The sequence below is a fragment of the Procambarus clarkii genome, chromosome 22 (assembly GCF_040958095.1).
Source record: "Procambarus clarkii isolate CNS0578487 chromosome 22, FALCON_Pclarkii_2.0, whole genome shotgun sequence".
In the NCBI taxonomy this organism is placed as follows: Eukaryota; Metazoa; Arthropoda; class Malacostraca; order Decapoda; family Cambaridae; genus Procambarus; species Procambarus clarkii.
The window spans coordinates 39,647,872-39,667,159 of NC_091171.1; the positions used below are offsets into that span (position 1 = coordinate 39,647,872).

Consider the following 19,288-nt stretch of genomic DNA (forward strand, 5'->3'; position numbering starts at 1 on the left):
GCCTCATGTGGGCCAATAGCCCTTCTACAGTTACCTTGATTCTTATCTGTCTCCAGTTCCACTTTTTCTTTGCATGTGAACAGTACTACATGTAACCATTCTAGCATAGTTATTTCTTTTGACAATTTCTTTGCACATGAATAATAATGGGATTTAATATTCCACACAAAAATTACTGCTTCCATCTATTTACCTTTATTCATTATTTTTGAAGGCACATGGCCAAGATTGGAACTGTATTGAATAAAGTCATTCAGTACTGTAAAAACATTCTACTCCTTATTTTAATGTAATCTTCAGATTATTTGAATTTGTGGAACCAATTACCGTGTGACATAATAGAAGTAGGATCCCTTGATTGTTTCAAGCATAGGTTAGACATATATATATGAATGAGATTGGGTGGTTATAAATAGGAGCTGCCTCGTATGGGCCAATAGGTCTTCTGCAGTTACCTTCATTCTTATGTTCTATTAAATGTGATTAAAACAGCCAAAATGTTAGGGTAATAGGGTTACCTTCTGAGGGAACATCTCACAATGTAAGATATGTTTTATATCAAAGTAGACAATTGTATGATGCTGGAAAATTAGTGTTGTAAATTTGATTTTAATCACTGGAGACAATTTACTGTTAGAAATTTATGGAATGTATGTGCAAGACGTAACCAAAATATATATTTATACTGTATGGACTATTTAAATACATATGTATTATATAGCCAATGTATTTTCTTTGATTGTCTATTTTATCAATTTAAGGTTGTGCTCTGAATGAGTGAAAGCAGTACAGTATATCATACTTTTATTAAAAAATCTTATGAATATATTTACAAAATGCATTGTACTGAAAACTAAAAAAAAAAAAAAATTACAGGACATTATTTCTGACCTACTCCATACTACCAGCAGCAAAGAATAGGACAAAAGTATTTCTGAGTTGTTGAAAACTATCAGTAGCACAGAACATTGTAAATGTCTCTGGTTCTGTCCATTCTTAGAAAACCTGTCTAATTGTGTAAATTATCTCGCACCTTGGTATGAGTCGTCAGTCCTATAATATAAAAGAAAAACTAAATAGTGAACATAAGGTAGTTAATTTTCAGTTAGGCAATTTGGAATTTCCTCAATCCTATTAGCATAAGTGAAATTCGTTTATCTTTACCTCTGACACTGCGAGATATCAATCTCTACTCGAGAGATGGGGGGTCGGCGCGCGCTCTAAAAATTACAGTACAGAATACACCACCAGTTTTCACATTACCTTGTTACCTTGAGGTGCTTCGAAGCACCTCAAGGTAACATGCTACAGATCATTCTAACTTCCATAATTCTTGAATAAATGAAGATATAGGGCCTTCAGATAACCCTTGTACTGAGCAGAGCACTTTAAGGGGCTCTGAGGGTTGGACGATATATTTTCTTTTAATCGAACCGTATTTTAATGTTTTTTAATGTTCTTTTTTAACTTTATGATTTAAAATTAAAATGGTTACGTTTGGAAACATTTTGATATTAACTGAACATTTATAAAAAGAAGAAAAATAAGTCACTAACAACTGCATCACAAAATTTTTGCTAAAAACAGAATGCAGGTGTTAATGAAAAACTGGTAAGCAGTATAGTGTAAGTGAGAGAAAACTTCACCAGCTAGTATTTGTTTTCCTTGGGTACATAACCTTTGCTACCTAACTATATTTACATAGCCTTCCCGGTTTGGTGCCTTCTATTGATAATTACTTACTTTTCTAACTATATTTCTCTCCACTGGTCACACACATTGTACCAATTATGATTTCTCTTCCTGTGCCTTTGTCTTTACCCACTGCTTTCCCACTTTTAAGTGCTCGTTGAAGCCATACCTAGTTTTTTTTTTTCCCATTATTTCTCAGTGCAAGTGGGTGGTAACTTTTCTGTGTTTGTTTTACCTACATAAAAAAAAAAATCCACAACCTGGATTAGCTAAGACATCTTTCAAAGTGCTCTCTCTAGGCATTTTAAATGTCCTGGAGCAGACTATTCTATAAAACTCTACTCCAAGGCAATGCAATTTCCAAATTAAAATTGTACAAAAATATAAATATAAGAGCAGTTCTAAACCTACAGCCATGTAATCCCAAACAAGCCAAGTCCACAACTGTCTAGATTTACCGATATATATATATATATAATAGATAATTAAGGTCTCACCCATAGGTTTCTTTAATTATAAGGTTTGATTGATCCACAGTTGGTTTTGTTCGACTCGAAATCGAGGATCTCGGTTCAATTCTTGGGCAAGACAGAAATGATTGGGCAAGTTTTCTTTCACCTAATGCCTCTGTTGATGACCTAGCAGTAAATTGGTACTGGCTGGAGAGTTAGGCAACTGTTGTGGGGAATACATCCTGGGTACAGTCTGTGGTTTGACCTTGGGGGAGGGACCTCCATACAAGCCTAATGTGTGTATATATATACACAAGCTTCCTATCCCAACAACAGGAACTATATAATCTTGAGTAATGAATTATATTCAACGACTTACGTTTTGTATTTATTCCTTAATCGTCACTTTCTTGGTATTTCAGTCCGCTTAAAAACTGCATTAAAGATCCACAAAACACTAGCATTATATCCTGGCTACTCAATTACTTCCACAATATCTGTTTACTTTTGTTTAATGAAACTGAAACAAAACTTGTGCAGAAGGACATTGTCTGCAACGACAATTGAAAGCATCCACATTTACAGTATAACATTAAATATTTAATGTGCCAACTGCAGCACCCAGTGTGCATATATGCGTGCTCAACTTTGTTTAATGGTTGAATACACAGCAAAAGCAATAAATAAAACTTAATGACTTTTGAGCATCAAAAATGTTGCGTCTACTCTACTCAAATATTGTGTGAAGCATCTCTGCCTTAGAACCATAAGAATTTGTGATTTTGTCCATTTATGAGTTAAAAAAGATGATCAACACACACACCTTTGACTAACAGCAAGACAATGAATATGGAAATATCAGGTTTCAAAACAAATTAAGATAAGCAGTAAGACAAAAATGGTACTGCAATTTGTGTTTGAATCCAAAGAAAATGCTATATAAAAACTTTGATTCTAAATCTAATCCAAATTCATAAGCTGTTTGTTGTTATTCAATACATAAAAATTCTCAGATGCACTTAAAAACTTCATCACATTTATTCACATACAATATTGAAATAATGCCTGCTTAATATTATGATTGTTACAGTAACAAGTAATACACGTGAAATGATTATGGTAATGTAAAGATGATGAAATAGGACATTAACTCTTGATGGTAAATGCATAAAAATACTGTTAATTCACATTGCCAAGAGTTCTTACATTAATGAATGCTCCTAGCTTTGGCATTAGACAAAACTGATACATTAATTGCCTACATAATTAATAAAGTTTTTGATTAATTCTAACCCCAACAAATGAAATAGAAATATTTCTAAACATACCTTTGTGATTTTCAATATTTTGCTTATAACTAATTTCATTTCATTATATTCTTACATTGATTCATTTGAGAATAAATTTTCTGACTTAATTACATGAAAACTTAGTAACCTTCATTTATTGACAGTTCAATAAACTGTAACCCCCTTTCCCATCCCCCCCCAAAACTAAATGTACTCTTAATATATACTTCAGACTTAATACAAACGCTTGAGTCATATGTATCTTATGACTATTTCAGAAAACCCTTTAGTCAAAGTCACTGTTCAATTCATAGTTTATGAGAATGATTCCTAAAAGTTACAAATATTTACATTACACTGCTGTACATATCACAGACAAGAGGGGACCAGTGTCCATTTGACACACACATTAAATAAGCTGCAGGTGATTGATCATGGCAGTAACCAATTTGCTTCCTTGGTTTCACCCGAGCCACTCTTCTCATTGATTCAGATCTCGAGATCATCATCATTGTATCACATACAAAAAGGACTTAAAGTAGTTTGTCTTTTCAATTGTCTAAATTTATATAAAATTTCTTACCTAAACAAATGAAGAAAAACCTGGTAAAGGTGCTCTTGATCCAGCCATATTGTTCATTATGATCTGTCCTCCATTTAGACTCATCACTGCACTTCCTTCTGCTTCCGAGTCAGTGTAACTAGAATAATTCCTAACTGGCTTCTGTCTTCTCCATGACTGACGTAATGTGTCATTAACATTGGCATAGTGATTGACAAAAGAATGTGGTTCTGAATGGTGGCTCTCATTTTCGCTTTCAGACTCCTGCTGTAACAGAAAGGTAGGTGAGAAAATTTCATAATGTTTGAAGTATGGGATGATGTCAGGCAAACATCATGAAAAGATGGAAATTAAGTATTATCCAAAGATACATCAATATTTAACCATAACAAACTTAACTTTTTCTACAAAATAAAAGTCCAAACAAAATATAACAATTACATCAAAACCAACCTCTGAGGCAGTCGAGGACAAGTCTGTTGGCTTCTCGGTTAGTTCACTTGAATCATCAGGATTCTCATCATAACCTTTTACTGTCTCTTCATCCGAGTATGTGATGGAGGCCGGGGCGGGTCGTGGCGGTGATTTTGCATTTACGACAGCCGTGGCACCAACAACAGACCTACGTCCCAAGGTACTCCGTTTGCTTACAGTGCCACGCCTAGACTGTCGCATTTCAAAAGTGGAGAAGGCTGTCTCATCTGTATTTAATGACTCTTCCATAGTCTTGTTAGCTGCTTCTTCTATCATACAGGAGATAATTATTAGTTAAACCATATAGCTCATCCATGTACTATGCATCAGTATATCAAATCAATCACTCTTCAAAATCCATGACATGAAGCATGTATTGCACCTTACTGTTATGACAAACATGAAAACCTTCTGGTATGTGAAATGTTTTATTTTACAATTAATTGTTGGCTAAATGTATCAAAATTGCTGAGCCTTACTTAATTAATAACGTGGCAGAATAAATGTTAGATTTTTGTCGTTAAAATGCACATTATATTTCTGCCATATTTTTCAAAATACAAATACAATTTTCATCAAAAGGTCAAACAATGTGAGAGAAGTGACAGACAGCCGAGGCACAGATTAGCAAGCAAAGGCTGCAGGTGTGAAGAGCAAGATTCAAAGATTTTTTATATTAGAATTAAAAGGAAAATCTACATAGCTAGTCTTATAATAAATGCAAGAAATGTTGAAGAACTGTGTGCCATGTTTGTTATAAGTAACAGTAATACATAAACCAGGAATGAAGAAAAATAGACACAAATGCTTCAAGAAATGTGGTGTTGCACTAATGTGCTACACTTGGTTGCTGATGGATGCAGTTGGCAACACTCATGCTACATGCGTGCCAGTCTGTGCTTTAACATGAAACTGTGGTAGTTAAAAACTTACGTGCTGACAACAATTCCTCTACAATACCTGGGAATGAGACAGTGTGCTTTAATATTCATGCAAAACAAAATAAAACATGTGTTAGTTTCAGCTGTTGTGGGCAAGTGTGGATATCTTCGAGTGTCAGGTGGGATTTACAAAAATATTATGAAAATAAGGCTGCATTTTGGTAGATGTAAAAATAGGAAAATTTATACCATAAAAATATATTGTTATTAAAGAATTTGTGAAGTGTCTAATTTTAAAATTTGCAAGAAAAATACATCTACATAAATAAAAATACCATGCAGATTGAGAATAGAAACAAAATTGAATCTATAAAAGTTCACTATCTACAAGCAAAACACAGACTACAAAGCAACAGAAAAAGGATGCGAAGTATTCTCAACAAGAAGCGCACACAACCCGTAACCATACACAACACACAGCTACACTTACTGTACTGGACAGCATTTCATAGAAGTCACACAAGCCCCAAGAAAATGTGAACATTTCAAGTCCCACTATAGTGATCACCACCAATAAATATAAATTTGGCCACACCTGTTTACAGATTAAAACTAAATGGTGCAGAACAATAACTTGGCATCCTCAAGCAAACACATTGTTACACAACATGATGGTGACCACCATAGAAATTTAACTAAAATACAATAAGCTGTGCACGTTTTACCCACAGACACAAAACTTACGTTTGTATTTGTATGTTTTGCTCTTAACACACAGTGCAGCAATGACTATGATGATGAGAACGATTGAGATTGCTGCCAGCGTTACCATAAACCAGGTCTGGTGATAGAATGGCCGCTGCTGGAGATATCCATATTCCAGAAATCGCTTGGATGGAGTTACAATCTGAAATAAAGAATTAAATTATCATAACCCAGTGAATGTTAATTACCAAATAATGTTATTTCATATACATACTGTATTATATATTTTGAGCCTCAGATATGTTTAGAATTATTTTCATCAATAATCTTATACAATTATAATACAATTTTAGTAACATTTCTACCTTCAGCAAAACATTGTGCATTTATGGGTATTCTACACTACAATCCTGGATAAATTTGTATATATTATTTCCACCCCCCAAATATGCAAATACTGTACATTGGAACCATAGTATACAAACCTCATTCATAGTAAGTCTGGAAAATTCACACACTTATCCAGTAAAAGATACCCATTATATTCCAATATGTTCTGTCTATACAACATTTTTGCTTGAAACCACAGTTATGTTAATGCACCTTAACTACAATGACCTCATCTCACTCAAACATTATTTGACGTGGAAACCTTAAAACAAATTCAAATGAGAGATTATAATAAAAACAATAAAATCAAACAATAGCCTGCACCACTTATCTGAAAGCATGAAACTGAATGTGCACCCAGCAGAGGTGTGACCCTGGCTGTATCAGCTTAGTGAATAAGGAGGGTGGCTGGTGTAAGCCCTGGGTGACCTGGGATGCCATCTGGTGGTAATCGGGTGCATTATAGCTGGGACGTTTACTCCATGACAATTATTGTATGCCTAATTTTTCTCAGGGTTACTAATTTCTTTTCATGCATGGCCTGTTTTGATGTACTTATATTTGCTGGGTAGTTTTCTCTCATCTCCACTCTCCCTTTGCCTCATAATGAAAGCCAGATTCTGGTCCTGGCTCTTAGTAGCATCGGGTTTACCTGGAGAGGGCTCTGGAATTTTTCTGGGTTGTTCTTGGATTGTGCCTACATGAAGTTCTGAGAGTTGTTCTACTCCCTCAAGCCCTGGGCCAGGCTCGACTTGTCAGAGCTTGGTCCAACAGGCTGTTGCTTGGAGTGGTTCGCAGGTCCACATATCCACCACACTTCTTGCAGAAAACTGACCAGTTTTTTCTTCAAGATTTCCACTTTTGTTCAGGCAATATTTCTTATACTTGCTGGGAGGATAATTAACAAGAGTGGGCCTCTGATGTTTATACAGTGTTAACTTCCAACTTCTATTTTCCAAGCCCACCCTAGGGTCTCAAGAAGTATTGTCAGGCATTTTTTGTTTAATCAGTTTATTCAATATTTTTAGTGCACTAGTACACTGTACATGTAAATTTAAGTGTGCTACAGGTATATATACACCATTTTCAAACAAGTCTTCAGTAAGTTGCACAGAATTGTATTTGTTATTCAAGCAGATGGTAACTCTTGCCTTATGATGATGATGATCCCTGTTTCATTTATCATTTTTCTTATCCCACTGTACACTTTTAGATCAAATGTGTAACCACTTTTAGGTCTGCAAATATACATATTTTCACCTCATACATAGAAAACTTCCACTATTATAAATAAATACACAGCATAAGTCTCTGTTGTGGCCTACCTAGTTCTGGGAATCAGGGTATGTGGGGCCCAGTCCCAGATCAGGCCTACTGGAAGGTGGTCTGGTCAACCAGGCTGTTGGACATAGCTGCTCACAGTCTTGTGTAAGAATCACTGTTCCACCTTAGAGAGCACAAGTGTCTTAAAAAGTATCATTATTAGTTTGGCATTTCTTTGTTTGAAAGATTTTTGTTATCCAGCATCTTTTTTCTTCGGGGTTGTTACAGCTACTTTACTGTGTTCTTTAAAAGAGTATTTAGGGATACTTATCGGGGTCGAGGGCAGACACCTATCCCATGGTTCCCTGTTCGAGGACGTCTTGACGAACATCACTAAGGCGCCACTCAAACCCCAACAGAGGCTATACCTACTAAAACACCACCTAATCCCCAAGATGAACCATGGGCTTGTTCTCGGATGCGTGTTTAAAACAGAGATGGCGAGGCTTGACAGGCAGTTGCGGCATGTCTTCCGTGGCTGGCTGCGACTGCCTCATGATACTCCCAATGCCTTTTTTCACGCCGACATAAAGGACGGTGGACTAGGAATTCCCGACTTTGCCACATCAATTCACCTACAGAAGAACAAGCGGCTCGGGGCGTTAGTAGAGTCGGAGGATCCAGTGTCCAGTGGATCCCGCGTTCCAAGCGCGAATGCGTCGATGGGTAGACCCGACCACGGCTGCCGGAACCCCTTCTAACAGAACAACTGAGCACAAGGTGGAAAGCAAAACTGTATAGCATGGTTGATGGTGCCGGCCTTGCGTCCTCTTGTGAGGTTCCATCTTGCCACAAATGGGTCGCATCCGGTACCCGTCTGCTAAGCAGAGGAGATTTTGCTCACACCATCCAGATTAGGGCAAACGCTTTAGCCACACCGTCTAGAGCAGCTAGGGGTAGACCCGAGGCTTTTGGTCTCTGTGATATTTGCCAGAAACCAGGAACCCTGGGCCACATATCCCAGGCATGCCACAAGACACATGGGGCTCGGGTGAAACGTCATAACGATATCACCCGGTTCGTAGCCGGCCGCCTGCGGCAAAGAGGTTTTGAGGTGGAACGTGAAGTCCGTATATCGGATGGAGGGACCTTCTGTAAGCCTGACATCATAGCTTGCAAAGGTGATGAGGCCTTTATATTAGACACCCAGGTCTCTGCTGATAACTTTCCACTCTCCCGTCCACATCAGAGCAAGTGTGACAAGTACGGCACCCCAGAGATCCTTCAAAAGGTCAGGGAATATACCGGGAAGCACACAGCATCCGTCTCTTCAATAATCCTTAAATGGAGGGAAGGAGAGTGCGCGTGGTCTATAGGATATGGGACTCACCAAGAGCGACCTTGAGATTTGCTATGTGAAAGCCCTGACCTGGACATATTCCATCTACAGAATATGGTCCAAGACCACATCTAGGGGCAGACCATCTTAGTCCCAGGATCACCATGCACAGGGTGCATAAGGGTTAATATAGTCTTGCTTAGGTGAACCGCAGCCAGGATAGCTGGTAGCCAACTATCTAAGCAGTCATCATCTGGAGTACCACTTCTCCAAATGGTTTCTCACAAGAGGGTAGATGACCTGGCCGGAGCCCACGAGTAGGTAAGGCGGCGGCCGGAGGGACCCCCATGCGCATACATGATATCCCTCCCACTCCAGGGCCTTGTTAGGAGCTTCCACTATGAATAGTTTTTCCATGAATGCCGATGTCAAGTCACCAATCCTGCCGCTTAGGCAGCTTGTTGTTTTGCCATCAGGTTTAGTTCTTTTTAATGATATACTGTGCACCCCTTCCTTTGTGTGCTGTGTCCCATATAAGAAAATTAAAATACAAAAGAATTTTCCATTTTGTGTATGTTATCATCATATTGTGTGTTGTTATTATCATCTTAACTCTTGTGGGTTGTGATGAGATCTGCCATTTATGTGTATTTTAGTTTGTGTTTGATAGTGAATTAGGTATGCTTAGGGGCGCCTTCTCACCATGCCCTGTGGCTGGGGGGATTGGTGCCCTGAAGCTACACAAACACCCTATAACCCCCCGAAGTGGCAAGGGGAGTTAGGGGGACAACAATAAGGTAAGGTCTTCTGACACGAATACTCCTAAATCTTTAATATTGCTTTTTCATTTTGTAGTGTGGTTAGACCCTTATATTTGTATTTGGTTTCCATTTTTACCATAGTACAGGAGCTAGAACTTTTCTTCATTAAACATCATATTTTTTGTGGTCCATTGAAAGACCTGATTTACTTTAGTTTGGAGATTTGATGTGTCCTATATATTATCTACTATACTCGAAAATCCTAATTACAATGAATGGTATTACAAATATTATAGTGCCTAGAATTACTATGGATGCAACTACAAAAATTATAGTATCGATAATTTTTATAATAGTAGCACAAATTTTATAGCACAGTACCTATAGTTGCTATGGATGGTAGCACAAAAATATTAGTACCTATAGTACATTGCTGAGGGCAAAAGCATTTGAGATGTATTCTTATGTTGACCACTGCATGATGACTAATGCCATCTTTATTTAAATAGTAAGATTACTACATTACTATCTCGATACTGTATCACGAGAATATCATACTATATTGTACCAAATAACATACCTTTTCATTAGCAACTGCTGGGTAGGATATGCCATATTTATTGTAAGCAATTAGTCGGAATTCATATTGGGTGGACGGCAACAGGTTCTGGTATGACACTGTGTACTCCTCGACCTCGCCGGTTTCCGTCTTCATCAGTACCGACCACTTGTCTGAGTCTGAAGAAGCATATTATGGTATTGTGTGTTCTGGCCATTTTTTTTACTTGCCAATATTAAAAAATTAATTTAAAGTAAAAAAAATCCACAAGATGATTTCTGAATATGAAGCTTTAAAGGAATGAAATTCAGACTAAAGCACATAAAAGAAAATTAGTTTTACTATAATGCAGTATTTCAAACTCTACAAATTGAATGTGCTTGAAATTAAAATCAAATGTCCTCTTACGGGCTCACCATAGCCCGTGCTACATGGAAATTTTGTTCCAGTAGCTGAATCTAAAAAGAAACAAATATCCTTAAATTATAAAAAAATAGTTGCCTAATGGTTATATAATATATTAAGCATACACTATAGTACTTAGTTTTAACATCACAGTAAACATTAAAATTCATGCACACAAAACAAAAAAACACTTCAATCATCAAACAAGATTTAGAGATATATTATCCAAAAGCTAAATAAACGACACTCAAAGGTTAGTCAAAGCAGATTAAAATGCAAGCTTTGTTAGTAATGATGCATGTCACAAGAAAAAGGGTGGATATTTTCAAGTAAGCTCGTGGCCTTACACGAGTAAACAAATCAGAGTTAGATATTTACAAAAGCAATTAGGAACTGGTCCTGAACCACTTCCAAGTTAGTTGGATACCCAATCATTATATAATGTGGAAAACTTTTTTTGTGTGTGTGTAATGGAGCCATATCACTGAGATTTATTAGTTTGCTTTTTTTACCCATCCTTAAATCAAAGTTTTATAATTAACAGATGTGCAACAAACATTACCAATGATCACAGCCAAATGATTCTGCAAATGAGTCACTTAAAGGTAGCTCAAACATCCTAGTGCAAAAAGCTAACAACAGATGGCAGCACTAGCCTTCAGATTTGGCCATTAGCCAGTCTGGAGCTGATAATGATGACCGACATTGTGGGGGGGAGGAAATTAGAGATCCACTGAGGCTCTACCAAAACGAGAGAAAAACTTTTCATTACATTCAGTGCTGGTTTTCTGGGGAGCCTCTTGGTGGCTCTCGAAGCTATCTAAGAAAAGAGAACAGGGGATGAACCAGCGAGGGGAACAGTAACTACACGAGTCACCAGGACCTAGCGAGACTTCCGAAACTTCATAGTCCAAAAAGTAGGCCATGACACACAAGTGAACACAAGGCCAAAGTCGTGAACCTTGTGGGCCTGAAGGAAGATCACAAGAAAGCCAGTGTTAATGACATTACGGATAACCCGAGCTGGAAGAACCATTCTGCTGAGAGGTCAAGATGGCTCAGGAAGAGAATAAGATGGTTGAAGGTGTAAGAAAGTCCAAGATAACTTGCAAAACTGTGCTGAGGATGCACTAATGCCAATTACAAGTTATCAAAAGCTGAGCCTGGCCTCAGGCTGGGCTCGGGAACTCCCAGAACCCTCTCTAGATTTATCCAGATTTACAAGCAATAGTGGCTCCAACAAGGCCGAGCAATAAGATGTGACAGCATTAAGTACTGTATTAGATGCCGATCTACAAATAACCAGGAAAAAAGTACATGACCATCAGTAGACACTGCACAAATGTGATGGAATGTACTCAAACTCACAAGTACCAAATGCCAGCTCAACAGATTGACCAATATGAGCTGAACAGCAGACCGCAAAGTAGTTACCAGGGCATGAAGGCAACTAACCAAGCAGAACACCCAACCACTATGGACACTTGCTGAAAGAACAAACAACGAACACAGCCTTTGGACACCCTTGTATCCAAAGGGTGTGGAGCAGTGTCCAACCTTTGGACGCTCAGCTCCAAAGGGTGTCCACAGCATGCTGTATGAACAAGCCCATGTTCCCTAGTGTGCCTCCCCACAATTTTTAAAACCACATAATGCTTCCCTCCCCCCCAAACCACACAGCCTTGCAGTGGAGTCAATGACCTGCGCACTACAGAGGGCTTAACTCTACTTCATTGGCCTGGCCTTTCAGACTGTGAACACCCAAACACAAGAGCAGGTACTCTTGTCAGTGCAGGTGCAACATCAGATGAGCACCTTAGGAATTACCACCTTGCACACACACACGGCTCATAGCCAAAAATAGACCAAATCTACGCAAGAAGTGCAGCAGATAAACGCACACATTTGTAAAGCAAACACTAAAAACCAGCATTGAATGTAACAAGGCGCCGATTTCTGGCTGAGCCCCCGAGGCTCCCTGAAGCTATCATACAATGATCAGTACCATACTACTAAGTGCCATCAGTCACAGAGTTCTATTGGCCTACTAGGGACCATGAGCTAGAACCTGACCCCCCTCAGAGAGGCACAGGGAATGATGGCCTATGAAAACTTGACATTTGAAGCTTAATCATACTTGCCACCATCAAAGAAGCACCCAGAATGTTTGGTGAATTAAAACAAACTCCAGCCTCAAAATTGCCAACTTGATCATTCCAGGCCTTTGACCCCTACACCATGAGTCAGCAAATTGTGTATCTTGTGTTGATGCACTCAGTGACTCCTCCATTCAGCTACTTAACCAGGAAAAACAATTTTTTTTTTTTTTTTCCACAAGCAAAGCACCACATTTAATGATGGACACTTTGAAGGTTAAACATTTACATTGTTTATTAAAAAATTATTATTTATTAATAAAAGTTACAAAAAGTGAGTTAATATCCCAAATTTAATTACCGCCATATACGGTAGTTACCATACTGGAAGTTAGTGGAAGAACAAATATCATTCAAGTAAGTTTTACAAATAATTATTCCCTTCAAGAATTTACTGATTTTCCCCACCATAACAGTAATTTTTTGCATATAAGTTGGATCTCTTCATGAAAACAAATATTTCCACTCAAATACTTAACTTACAGGCAACTATAGATGGTACTCAATACGTTTAACGCCTCGGCTGTGCACCTGTTTATATGGTGCAACACTCAGGTGTGCATAAAATAAAAACAAAAAATCTAAATATTTAAAATACATTTTTTGATCACAAAAATCCAGCGTAGAAAGTAATGAAATGGCATTTTCTGGGCGAGCCCCGGGGAGCCTCCAGGCTAATATACAATACATTAGACTGGGGCATTAGTCTATGGAGTTCAGCCTACTGGGGACCAAGAGCCAGAACCTCCCCCACCCACCCCCCCTCAGGGAGGTGCAGGGAGCAATAACCCCTGGAAAAACCCCTATGGTTGGGGGTTTTGCCTTTCCCAACCCACCAGAGCCTCATTACCAACTAAACTATGCCTCGACTCCGAAACCCTCAGACTTTTGGGAGCCGGAAGCTCGAACAGGGTAAACAACAGGGGAAGGAGTAGGAAGTGCGGACTGAACAAAAGTCAGAGCAACTAATGACCCCAGGTCTGGGTCTCTATAACCAAAGCGGGGCAGCTGCCGGGCATCCAGTTGGGAAACCATCCTAGCGCACTGCAGCAACCTTAACTGAGCTTGCAATGCAGGTGCTGCCTGTACCCTAAAGATAATGTCATCAGAATAGTACTGAAGAACAAACAGAGAACACGACTCAAAGACTCCGGGTCAAAGGTGTCGTCAACCCAAAAGGCAGCATGACAGAGGCAAAAGAGGTAACTGTCACCCTGAAACAAGGGTACATAGCAACCTTTGAACCCACATGAAGTGGGCTGGAACTCTGAAGATGCATCCATAGGTCCACCGAGCCCGACAGAGTTTTCCAAGGCTTGTAGGCTGACTACTACTGGAAGCCTGGGCAAGGTGTTGCTAACCGATTAAGACCCAAAGCTAACAAGGGGAAGATCAAAACACTAAAACCCCTGCAACGTGTACAATCATGGGGGCCTAGCAGAGGGCCACCAAAATATTAGAAGCGAAACTATAACTACACCAGGCAATAAAAACAAAAAACAAAAAACAAAAAAAACTGCAAAAGTACAACACCCCAGAGGAAACAAGAACCAGCTGCCGCATAGTTAGGCAGGCTGCACAACACCTTGACGTCCCAACCAGAATGATACCACTTCCTACCCAAGGTCAAACAAGGGCCATGAAACCCCAGCTGGCCCCAAGGGCAGGGTAAATGCCGAGCAGCAAAAACCCCTACGGAAATGTTTCCCCAAAAGCACCAGGGAAGACAGCCCTATCATACAAGGGCAGTACTCACAGGGTGCCTAGAAAAGGATGCCCCTAAGCGCATGCAGCCCCAGTACTCTTGAGGACACCTGGCCACCACACACAACAACAATGCAGAGGTCGCCACGAAGGTGTCTGCCCCAGACCACATTTGCAAACGAACTGGAGTGTTAGAGTGTTAGGTAGCTGGCGTGGGGAGATCCAGGACTCCCCCCTCCCCCTCTTGGGAAGGGAAGGAAAGCGCGGATGAGTGATGTGGTGGTGTAGTGTGACATTTACTTGTTTCCTTGGGATTGGAGGGAGTTCTGCCTATCTCTTTGTTTTTTAGTTGTAATTTTCTTTCCATGTGGGGTTTGTTTTGTTATGCCTACCTTTCTGCATGCCTAACCCCGGTTGATGACAGATAAGGAAAACCCCAACCACAGGGTTTTTCCAAGGCCATTGCTTCCTGTACCTGTCGGAGAGGGGCCAGGTTCTGGTTCATGGTCCCCGGTACGCTGAACTCCATAGACTAAAGTCCTGGTCTAATGCACACATATCACATTTTAGCTCCATAGCTCCAGGAAGCCGTAGGGGCTCCCCACAGAAAAAAATATTTTATGCGACTTACTTCGGCCATGGCAAAGCCTGGTGACTCGCAATGACATCATCCAATTCATGAACTTTCATTGAGCAACTGCCCCGGGGCAGTTGTGCTGAACCAGCAGTGAAGCAGGAGTTGCCACGAAGATTTTTTTTAACATATTTATTCTAATACCTCTAATAAATTCTTTGTTTTTCTTGCAGTAATATTATTCAAAATTGTGCCTTTTTCAGAACTTTATATAATAAAATGTGTGGAACATCGGAATGCTCAAATATATAGGGTCCGGGTAGTACAGTCGGGTTTGTTCCCAACTCACAATCGAGAATTCCGGGTTCGAATCCCAGGCGGGATAGAAATAGTTATGGGTGTTTCCTATTTCCCAGGGTTGTAGCCTGGGGAGGGTCAGTAATTCAACTCTGGGGGACCTCGATATAAGCCTAACATGCACTGTATGTATAAACTGGCTGCCTGTCCCTCGACACAATGAATTACTATTAATTACTATATTCATGTTACCTTGATATTATTTGCTTTGAACAATAAAATATTCTGTTTTTGCTGTTATTACAATGCATAAACACTATTTATATACAGTATAACTACACACATTTTTGTGCACCATAATGAACCACTCAGGTGGTGTGATGGGCCCACACACACAGCATAGCATCAACACGCTAGTCAGCTGACGCAATGCCACCTCACTTGACACATGACTTGACATAATGCCTCCAATGTAACATGCCTATTACTAACTCTTGTCATGATGTTGCTATTATTATCAGGAACCGGGTCAGTATATCCTGAATATGAATCATTTTGCACAAGTTTATTTAGTAAAGGCGCATAGATTGTTTCATGAGTAGATGCATCCAATAATTGCAGCGCACTGTGACTCTGCATCACGCTATGAACATCATAAACGGCACTATGTTCACTGATCTCTGAACTTTTTACAGTCTTTATTAGTCAGGATCTTCTATGATACTGTTATTTCAAAATAATCAGTTATGAACCTATATATTACTTAACTTTTAAGTGCTGCTGTGCACACAAGCTGAACAGTGATGCAGTTAGCTCATGCTGTATGCGCCACCCATGGTTGCTCACTCAGTACTGAGGCCTTCACACCCAGGAACAGTGTTCATAATTTTTTTCCCCAAAACGGCACCAGTTTACCAGAGGTCTGAGAAAGCCTAAGCGAGCCTTGTGTACCCGTGGAAGTCTGAAAATCTTATGTTGTACCCTAATACATCACCTTTTGGGATGTGCAGCCAAAGGGTTAAAGATATCCTAGTACAGTACTGTACTGTAGTTTTCAGTGAAAAATTACAGTAATACTTTATTTCCTCACTAAACCTTTTCATTTTACATACAGCTCTATGAAGTATCTAATTTTGTATTCTACAGCTGTAATATTTTGTCACTAACAATTACAATTTGTAATATTTTTGCATAATGACTATTATAAGAATGATAACATCTAGTCTGGTTCTTTCTAGAAAAGTCTAATTACAGGAAAGAAACTAAAGATACTGATGATACTGAGATACTCACAGGAAAGACAAAATCCAAAAGTGGAATTAAGGCTTTCTTATACATTAGAAGGTTAGTTAAATACAACTATAAAACTGCTGTTAGTGTTTTTTGCAGTAGCTAATAGTACTAATAGAATACTCAAAACAACAATTATGGTCGTCTGACAATGAGGTGTGAGTACCAAGTATGATAGCAGACATTGTGCAGTGTACATGATATTAATAATTAGTCTCCTCAATATTATGGATATGTGCATTGTACAATGCTAAAGTTCATTTATAATCTCGTGGTTTCAATATTGAGAGCGACCTTGGTGGCCAGAGCAGTTCTGACTGACAGACTGGGTAAGGTTCATGTGAAGTAACTGTCAGTTTAACACCACTGTCCTGAAAACTCTGGATTTTTCTTTAAATCCTATTGTTAATTCAAGTGCGGGGAGTAATGGCAAGTTTCTTTATAATTATATTTCTATTTTATCTAATTCTCTCAAAGCTCGGTAATTCCAATAGACAAAACAGGAATAATAATTCCCTGATAACAGTGACAAGGAACATTAGAATGCTAATATTTTCATCACCAATTGTGGACAAATGGTGTTGGTACAATGGTACTTATATTAACCTCACATTCTCTTTGTCAAATTAATTCTGTCTTGAATGCTGCTCTTATGTCCATAATATCTAATGTTGGCACCACAACTGACATTAATATTGCAGTTAAGTTTTATGTGGTAAACTATGCTAGCTTTCTAAATCTCTTCAAATTCTCAAATGAAACTAAAACAACTCAAATTGCATCATCTCAGTTACAAAGCAACAAGCAAACAAGGCTACAGTGGCACACCTCCTATACTTACACATCTGCCACTCAAAGCTGGCTGCTGCCGGGCAGGCGAGGAGGGTAAATATACAAAAAGAGAAGAAAAACTTAGAAAACCGCCACCATATACAGCCAAGGTAACCTAACTACAGTGCAGTGCTTTAACATTAATGCTCGAGGGTATGTCTACAAATATTTCAGTTTTGGGCTGGAGTGGGTTCTCGCATTAATGAAATCCAAGGAATCCTAAATCTGGGGCTAGTACATTCGAGGGGGGTGCTGGAGCCTCAAGACTCCATTAACAAAGAGACTAACTACATTGCTGATGAGTCTTGCTTCTAAACACATCCTGTATATCATGCACACTGAAAATAATTACAGCAAAGATGCCAAAATAGGCAGCAATACTTTAAATGCTCAACTATTGAGAAAAACTAGTTCATACACAGTGCTCACATCAAATTATTATGTTTAGTGCAATTTTTTTTTTTTTTTTTTTACTAAATACTGTACAAATTTTAATACACAAAAAAGTGACTTCAAATAATTATTGCTATATAGTGGAAGAGTGCAATGCAATGGTTTATGCCAGGCATAATTAAGATGTATTCATGCTAGTGTTCAATAAGCAGAAACATTAATTGGCAATGCAAACTTGCTTCAAAATTATAAACAAAATTTTTTAGGTGATTAAAATATAAAAAAATGATGTTTTATTATTATTTAGGGTCAAATATACTATTATTCATTATTGCAAAATTACAAATTACTTACCAATTTTTCTTGCCTCAATGTAATAGCCTAGGATGGAGTCCTTCCCAGAATGACTATTACGCCAATGTAGTGTTACACTGGATACAGTCTTGGTTAGTGTCAGGTCTTTAGGTCGTGCTGGTGATCCAGGCTGTGGGCCTGTTGTCACATTTGCTTGTACCTAATTAATTTAAAAACATGAAACTCGCTTCTCAAACAAAAGAAATATTATATTAGGAATTCATACAATTACAGCGAAGTGACCAAAGACTGCTATTATATTACTTTTTTGATGGCTACAACTTTTAGGACATTTTTTACACACAAAACTTTATTAACTTTTGACAATATAATATCAATTGGAGCAAATGTTCCCATTAATCCTGCATAACGTTTCCCTAAGAATTCCTAATTCCAAGAAGTTCCACGATAAACACACTAATGATCCGTTTTGCATTAATTACAATCAATACACGTTTCCCAAGGTTTTCATAACTCACTTAGGACAGCTAAATGTAACCAGTGAATTTCCAATCAGGCCAAATGATGATCAACTTGCCAAGTATGGAAGGAAACTGGGTCCAGCACAAGGTAAGATGGATGGAGATATAACACAGTCAAAAACACAGCATAGTTAGTCGTCTCTCAACCCTCACACCAGATGCTACAAGTCTTGCTACAAAGCAGATAGCTAATCCCAACATTATATGAGCTACCCGCTCTCGCCCCTCATCTGAGCTCTCCACCCTCGGCCTCGCTCACGTTCTCTGATCCAGCCACCTTCAGCACCACTTCCTACTTGTCTCCGCCAGCAGCATGTAACAACCATTCTCGTTTCAACCTATCACAGCACATCATCCAACTGCTGCAGCCTAACTATATTCAATAATCATCAAAAACCACAATGCACTTTCAACATTGTCATCAAAAATCAATTA

The 19,288-nt window shown here is 38.7% G+C and overlaps 1 protein-coding gene across 11 annotated transcripts in view; it reads right to left on the bottom strand.

The window, feature by feature from the left end:
• Nucleotides 1-791: 791 nt before the first annotated feature.
• Nucleotides 792-19,288, bottom strand: part of sdk (sidekick cell adhesion molecule) — a 404,110-nt gene continuing 385,613 nt past the window's right edge. For 4 of the 11 annotated variants that reach the window (XM_045746005.2, XM_045745957.2, XM_069328874.1 and 1 more), the window contains 7 exons: nucleotides 18,372-18,531; nucleotides 17,635-17,658; nucleotides 10,389-10,546; nucleotides 6,095-6,257; nucleotides 5,403-5,429; nucleotides 4,449-4,738; nucleotides 792-4,262 (listed from right to left, as the gene is read on the bottom strand). In XM_045746005.2, coding sequence (XP_045601961.2) covers nucleotides 4,017-4,262; nucleotides 4,449-4,738; nucleotides 5,403-5,429; nucleotides 6,095-6,257; nucleotides 10,389-10,546; nucleotides 17,635-17,658; nucleotides 18,372-18,531 — 1,068 coding nt within the window. In that variant the 3' untranslated portion in view covers nucleotides 792-4,016. The remainder of the gene's footprint in view (nucleotides 4,263-4,448; nucleotides 4,739-5,402; nucleotides 5,430-6,094; nucleotides 6,258-10,388; nucleotides 10,547-17,634; nucleotides 17,659-18,371; nucleotides 18,532-19,288) is intronic. The other 7 variants (XM_069328877.1, XM_069328875.1, XM_069328876.1 and 4 more) reach the window with 5 other exon arrangements.